The 7759-nt window shown below is 54.1% G+C and overlaps 1 protein-coding gene across 1 annotated transcript in view; it reads left to right on the forward strand.

Moving 5' to 3' along the window:
• Positions 1-7611, forward strand: part of IGF2R (insulin like growth factor 2 receptor) — a 96082-nt gene extending 88471 nt beyond the window's left edge. The window contains exons 44-48 of the mRNA XM_087817729.1: positions 149-336; positions 1405-1591; positions 3921-4073; positions 4893-4962; positions 5827-7611. Of these exons, the coding sequence (XP_087673855.1) occupies positions 149-336; positions 1405-1591; positions 3921-4073; positions 4893-4962; positions 5827-6243 (1015 nt within the window). The 3' untranslated portion in view covers positions 6244-7611. The remainder of the gene's footprint in view (positions 1-148; positions 337-1404; positions 1592-3920; positions 4074-4892; positions 4963-5826) is intronic.
• Positions 7612-7759: the final 148 nt, after the last annotated feature.

Raw genomic sequence — 7759 nt, forward strand, 5'->3', positions numbered from 1 at the left:
CGTGGGCTTGAGGATGTGCCGCCCAGGCCGGGAGATGGGAGAACGGGAGCGGCCTGCGGCCCTGCACTTGCTCCCAGGAGTTTGGGTCTGTAGTAAAGGGCGTTTTAAAGGACTGCCAGAGTCATGGCCATCTTTTCTGTCTCTTCAGGCCATTCAGCGCCTCTGGGGACATGAGAACTAATGGGGACAAGTACCTGTATGAAATCCAGCTTTCGTCCATCACAAGCTCCCAAAATCCGTCTTGCTATGGAGCCAACATATGCCAGGTTAAACCGAATGACCCACACTTCAGTAGGAAAGTTGGAACTTCAGAGAAAACCAAATACTACATCCAAGGTAATTGCTCTTTTCCATGGTTGTTCCACATTTAACTTCCTTGAAGAAAGAGCTTTAAAATTTTCAACCCCCTTCAGTTGAAATCTCACATTTTTAAAGCAAAGCCCTGGTCTGGTTCTTGCCTTACATGCATCCATTTGAGTGAACTGAACAGCCTGGGCCCCAGGGCTCCCCTCTGTGGACGTGTCCGCCTCACACGTAAATTCCCTGGCCTCCAGCTGTGGCTGCCTGAACAGCTCGAGCCGCCGGCAGTGTGGAGGGGGCTGAATCCACACAAGGCCCCTCACCTCTGACACCAGCTGCCAGTTTGGGGGGCTCCCATCCTCACCCTCAGGTTCGGTAATTCACTAGAAGGACAGAGAACTCACTGAGAGCTGCTAGTCACAGTTATAGTTCATCACAGCGACAGGATATAGGTTAAAGTCAGCCCAGGGAGGAAGCACGTAGGGCGGGGCTCAGGGGGGAGCCCGACGCTCTGCTGTTCTCTCCCTGTGGAATCAGGACGTGTTTCGTTCCCAGTGTCAGTGGGTGACAGCAGGCACTGAGTATCGCCAACCAGGGGAGCCCACGGCCCCTTGATGGCCAGGCTTTTATCGAGGCTCCATTGGGTAGGTTTGGTTGGTTGGTTGGCTGGGTTGATAGGCTGGCTGGTTGGTTGATTGGTTGATTGGCTGGCTGGCTGGTCGATTCATTGATTGACTGGTTGGTTGGTTGGCTGGTTGATTGGTTGATTGGCTGGCTGGTTGGCTGATTCATTGATTGGTTGGTTGGCTGGCTGGCTGGTGACCTCCCGGCCAGCTGCCATTCCAGATCGTATCGTTGGCGGAGAACGAAAGCAGACCTCTTCCAAGACAAGGTTCAGGTCTCACGCCGACTTACGGCGGGGGCTCCACAGTGTGTGTCGGGTGGTCCGTGAAGAGCACACACGGGACATCTGAGGAAGGACCCTTGTGCCTGGTTTTAAGCCTTTGCAAACTTATATATTAAACTCTGAAAAGCTAAACTCAGCCTGTTCCCGAAACGCTGATGGTGACATTGCCGTGGTTGTGTCCGCCTCCCTTCTGACAGATGGCGATCTGGATGTGGTGTTCACCTCGTCCTCTACGTGTGGGAAAGACAAGACAAAAACGGTCTCTTCCACCATCTTCTTCCACTGTGACCCAACGGTGAAGGAGGGGATCCCCGAGTTCAGCCACGAGACTGCCGACTGCCAGTACCTCTTCTCCTGGTACACCTCTGCCGTGTGTCCTCTGGAGTAAGTGTGGTGTCCTGGCGTTGGCAGGAGCTTGCTGTCAGTCACTGTCCTCTCTGGACAGACACTTACCAACTGTACCCCCACCTCCTCTCTCAAAGCTTAGCTCAGGCATAAGTTTGTGCATGTGTTTTCCACCCAGTGTTTTACTGTGGAAAATACTCAAAACGTCAACAAAGTCCAGAGAAGTGATAGAGGTAAACCCCACATAGCCAGCGCCTGGCTTCAGCAGTGGTCCACATCCCATCCTGTGCTTGGTCCACTCCCTGTCACTGTCCCCTACCCGCACCTCCAGTAGCGTCAGCTTTTGTGCACGCTGGGTGGGCCTTGAGTGCCTCTCTTTCCTCCTGTCTTCCTCCAGCAATGTGTGTCCTTGGTGGCCCCTGGGAGGTGGGGGCCTTATCGCATCTTTGTTCCTAGAAAATCTTTTATTTGTGTTTTAGTACAAATTATTATGTGGCAAATGTCACTTTAACTTGAGTGAAGTATTTTCTACACTCGAATAAATAGAAATTTATTCCTCGGATCTTGGAAATCAGCTATAGGCCAGGTTTTCATGGAAAATTACTTGTCTCCCCTGAGGGCCTTCTGGTGAGGGAAGGGAGATTGTGGCCTCTGTGTGGGAACCTGCCTCTCTCCTGCCCACGCCTTTGTTCCTTGGCCCAGCCATGCTGCCACCTTAGAGCCCCTCATCCAAGGAAAGGGTTTTAAATTGCTCTTCTCATGGATTTATTGTCTTTCTGTTTCATCCACATTATCATATTACAGAAGCTTTTCATTCTCTGGCCTGAGACTTAAGACCAGGAGAAAACTGAGTCTTGCCCTGTGATGTTTCCTTCATCCTTGGAAAAGGGATCCTGCTGTCAGCAGGAAATAATAGCAGGGGACCGGGCCAGGGGAGTCCAGATCACATCTTTGAGATCTTAAATCAGTAGATCAGTTTTGTTTTTTACTTTCCATGGGTGCTAGCCCAGAAAAAAAAAAAAAAAAAAAAAAAAAGTCAGCCTTGTCCTAAATTTTCCAGGAACATGGATGTAAAACAGGTCTCAACAAATTTCTAGACAGTGCCATATAAACATACATGATGCAGTTAAGCTAGGAACCAATGACAAGAAATTAACTGAAAAATAGAAATACATTTGGAAACTAAATCACACTTCTGAATAATTTATGGATCACAGAAGAAACCAAAAGTAGAAATGAAAACATGGATACCCGAGGGCTCAGGAGCCTCTGCCGTCAGGCCCTGGGTCCATCTGTGGTGTCCCCGAGCGGCTGGGCGGCCCTGGCTGAGCTCTCTCTGGCTCTGAGGGCAGAGTCTGCAGCGCGCTCCACGGGGCCATGCGTGGTGACGGCCCCGCCTGAGCAGCTGGTAACAGGTGCATCCCGGCTGGACCTGAGCTCATTCCCTGATGGTTTGGAACCCAGGTTATTGGGCACAAAGCTGCATTTTGATTAGAGCCGTTACCCTTCTGTAGTCAAGTTGTCGGTTGCCCTCTGACCCCAATTATTTGAATTAAATAATTTCTTAAATGAACGGCCAGCCTCTTCAGCATCCAACTTCATTACATGTGTGCGGCCTGTTGAGTTTCCGTCTCTTATTCCGAGCAGACCAGGTGTTGCTTGTGGCTGCTGCCTGCCTTCTCGGGATGGGGGGGACTTTCTGTGCCTGATCCTGTTCTGTAGGCCTGGTGGCCCTGAGTGACTGAGGGCCCGAAAGACCAGGAGTGCCAGGTCGTTACACCAATGTCTTGTTCTCTGAGCAGAAAGGGAAGGCCTTGAAGATGATTCTAATTTTCTATGAGTTATTTTCATTGACTATTTCACGTTAGGGAAATACATTGCTTTTCTTCATGCATGGGCAGGGATTGTGAGATCTTAGCCAGTTGGACAACTGTGTTCGTCACTAGCGTGGCCTCCTGGGAGTTACAGGCTTGGATGGAGACTGGCTGGCTGGGGCATCTGTGCCATGCCCGTGGTGTCCCCCCCACCTCTGTGAAGCACAGGCTGTGTTCAGCGATGACGTGGGGAGGGAGAGACTACTGCTGGGCTGTAATCTGGACAGCTGGGTCCTGGGAGATAACTGGCCAGCTTGTCCCTCCAAGTCCTTGCTTCTGTGCCCTGAGGTCTGCAGAGGGACCAGCAGGACTGAGGAGCATGTCCCTCAAAGCCCAGCTTTCTCGTTTCCTTCATAATGGCCCATGTGGTCTCCGTGTCTGGTGGATCCCACGTCCCGCGTGGCGTTGGCACAGTCACAGCCACTCCCTGAGTTGAGGGCTGCCGAGGCCTTCGCTGTGGCAGCAGCACCCCTGACTGACGGGCTTTCTTGCAGGGCGGGCTTTGACGGCGAGGACGCTGGGGAGGACACGCAGGAGCGCAAGGGGCTCTCGGAGAGGAGCCAGGCCGTCGGCGCGGTCCTCAGCCTGCTGCTGGTGGCGCTCACTGGCTGTCTGCTGACCCTGCTTCTCTACAAAAAGGAGAGACGGTAAGCGGGGGGAGCAGGTGGGTCCCACGGCCAGTGGTCAAATCGCAACTTGGGTTCAGTTCTGTTGGGGGACCCAGCAGCAACCAACAGCCTAAGGTTAAAACGATGGGAGTGGTCTCCAGTGGCATTTTATAAATATCTGCATTTCTGTGACGAGGTGTCCAAAGATGGGCAGAAAGCTGAACACCTGTCATGAGCAGACTTCCTCCGGTCTACTCTTTCCTCCCTTCCCCCTCCTTCCTGTCAGAATAATCACTTATTAGGCACCTGCTGTGTGCCAGGTAGGGCACCATCCTCTTGGCTCCGCATTGCTGGGTGCAAGGGCTCGACACTCATTGTGTGTGACTTTCCGGATTTCCACGTCACACGTGACTGCAGCATGCAGCTGGGAGCCTTGTGGGTGGTCAGCCCTGGCCCAGGGGCAGAGGAGCGGGCCAGCTCTGGGCTCCCGGCCTCTCTCGTCCGCTAATGAGCCAGAGGCAAGCAGAGGACCTGGCGTGAGCCGGCCTGGGGTGTCGCCTGGCCACGCGGTCTCGGTGCAGCCCTGGGTTTGGGACGGCTTGGCCCAGTCATGTTCATCTCTGAAAAAGAGGCGGCACCAGTGTTTGCTAACCTGCTCTAGGCCTCTCTAGATGCCAAGAGGTAGAGCAGGATTTGAGTCCACGCTGATTTCCGAGTGCTCTGGCCGCTGAACGGGATTCGCACCCCACCATCCTGGGTGTGGTGCACCCCACCTCGGGCTGTGCGGGGGGAGGGTGCAGTTTCTCCCTTAGAGCTGGGAGCCCTGCTGGTTCCACGGGAGTAACTGGTCTTTTGCAGGGAAACGGTGATGAATACACTAACCAACTGCTGCAGACGGAGTGCGAACGTGTCCTACAAATACTCCAAGGTAACCTCCCGCTTCCCTCCCCCACGGTGTCCGGCTGTGGGCGTGGCTGTGCTGTCAGTCAGTGATTACGAGAAACGCCATCACCACTTATTTGAAATAGAAAATGGAAAAACATCAGTTGTTCGTTTTTTTTGGTCATAAACCTCGCCTGAGGATATTTTTTCCATTGAGTTTTAGGGAGAGTGGAAGGGGAAGAGAGAGAGAAGCATCGATGTGTCACATTGATTGGTAGCCTCCTGCCTGGGCCAGGGTTCGAATCCACACCCCGGGTACGTGCCATTGACTAGGGAACGAATGCGAGCGGGCCAACGCACTAACCGCTGAGCCACACCGGCCAGGGCAGCGTTAATTGCTTTTCACCCAAACACGCAATTGTCTTTTTTCCCTTCAAGTTTTTCTCATTGTGGAGACGGCCAGTTTCCTCAGAGCGTTTCAGCTTTAGGCTGCTCCTGCCTTTGTTTTGGCTAAAGAAGTATATGTGATAGTGTAAGTTTTGGTGCATTTGGCATTTGGATAATTTCCTTCAGATAAATTTTCAGAAAAGTGGCATTATTGGGGCCAGAGGGCATAAGTACGCTCCTGGAGCTTCATGACCAACCACTTTTTAAAGGCTGCCCCACACCTCGCCAAGCGCCCGGTCACCCCTCCCTCTGCACCCGCCCCCGCCCCGCCGCCCGGGTGCTGCCTGCCGGTCGGGCCTCCGCAGGAGCTGCGGTCCCGGCCCTCGCCTTTCCTCCTGCCGGGGCCCCGGGACGCGGCGGCCTCTCTGGCGGGCTGTGGAGGGGACCCTGGCTTGGGGGGCTGTGGGGGGCCCTGGAGGAGCGGGCGGGCTTCCCGCGGCCCCACGTGCTGCTTGTCCCGCAGGTCAGCAAGGAGGAGGAGGTGGAGGAGAATGAGACCGAGTGGCTGATGGAAGAGATCCAGGCGCCCGGCCCCCGGCCTGGGAGGGATGGGCAGGAGAACGGCCACATCGCCACCAAGGCCGTGAAAGCCGAGGCCCTCGCCTCCCTGCACGGGGATGACCAGGACAGCGAGGACGAGGTCCTGACCATCCCAGAGGTGCGGGTTCACTCGGGCAGAGGGATTGGGGCCGACAGCACCCACCCCGTGAGAATCCCGCCAAGGAAGATGTTCCGGGACGACCGGGCGGGGCTGGTGAGCGGCGAGAAGGGGTGCCTGGGGCTGCCCAGGGCTGCAGCGCTGAAGCCTGGGACCCCCGGCCGCCTGGTGTCCTTCCACGACGACAGCGACGACAGCGACGAGGACCTCCTAAACATCTGAGCTCCCGGTGCCGCCAGGGGACGTGGGCCGTGGCCCCGCCAGGCACCTTCAACCAAATAAGACTTCAGCTCAATGATGCTTCTCTCATTTTTGCCTTTAACGAAACTGTTCCAAAAGGGAAGAATTTTTGTGAAGGAGGAGAGGGTGGGGAGCCCCAGCACCGCCGTCCGTGGTTGCTCCCGCCACGGGCGAGGCGTCACTCCAGGTGCCAAAGGGTGGTGCTGGGGCCCCGGGTTTTGTCCCACGTCCTCACTTACAAGCATGGCTGCCGCGCGCTTCATATCGCGCCCGGGCCAGACGCGTCGGGGACGGGGCTCTGTTTGAGAAAAACCCGTGCTGCTTTAGGCCCGGGGGGGTGGCCATTATATTTTAGCATTCAGTTCTCTCCTCCTATTTATTGACTTTACAATTACTCAGGTTTGTGAAGAAAAAAAAAAAAAAAAAAAAAACCACAACAAACCACCCCACAGGTTTTTCCTGGCGGCAGGGGGATGTGCTGACCATCCGCTGCCCAGGGGAGCTGTCGGTGCTGGGACGATTTCATATGAGATTTTGAACTGGTCAATATGTATCCTCTAAGTTAGAATACTCCATTGTGTCTCTTTCCTCTTGGCTTTCTCTTTCTTACGGGCACCGCACGTGCGCGCGCTCACACGCATGTACGGGGTCCCCGAGTGCCTAGGCTTTGGAGGGTTCACCTGCCCCATGCCTTTAGTCTGTAACGGCTGCAGCTTTTGCATGACATCTGAAGTCCTAGGTGCACCGAGCACACTTAATCAGTATTTCTTTCGCTGGCTGGTGAATTCAAACAACCTACCCAAAGATTGATTCTGTGAGTTGAGATGTCAGAGGAGACGACTTTATAGGTCTCCCGCCTTCAGGTTCTCATGATACCACCATTACTGTGCTTATTTTTTTAAGAAAAAACGTGTTTTTCAACCATTTGACCTATAAGAAGCCTTAAATTGCACAGTGCGTGGCTTATGGAAATTGCATGAAAGCTGACGGGCCGGAACCTCGCCCCCGGCGTTGCCCCTGGGCTCCCGCTGCGGGGCGGCCGAGGCCGGGCCTCCGAGCTGCAGGCTGGGCGGGGAGCACTGCCGTCTCCCCACCGCCGCCGGCTCCTTTCTCGAAGTGTTTAATGAATGACTTTCTCTTATTCTAGAATTGTACATAGACTCAGTGGTAGTCATATACTGAAAGGCAAACCGCCCTACAGAATTCATTGGTTTGTACTCAGTGTGGCTGGCTTATATGATTTCAACATGAGTATTTTTTAAAATTGATTTCTTTCCTCATTTTTTTTTTCCAATCAAATTTACTGTAATATAAAGTATTCAACAATTTCAATAAAAAATAAATTATTAACCGGGTGTTACTGCTTTTTTCCCCTTGAGAGTGAAACGTTGCCGAGCCGGCCGCCGGTCCGGCTGCCACCTGTCCTGGGAGCTTGCAGGCGTCTGCGCCCCGCGAGCAGCGCCGCTGTTTTCTCCCTGGAGCCTTTCCCCCCGTGGGC

The sequence above is a fragment of the Miniopterus natalensis genome, chromosome 5 (assembly GCF_054644295.1).
Source record: "Miniopterus natalensis isolate mMinNat1 chromosome 5, mMinNat1.hap1, whole genome shotgun sequence".
NCBI lineage: Eukaryota > Metazoa > Chordata > Mammalia > Chiroptera > Miniopteridae > Miniopterus > Miniopterus natalensis.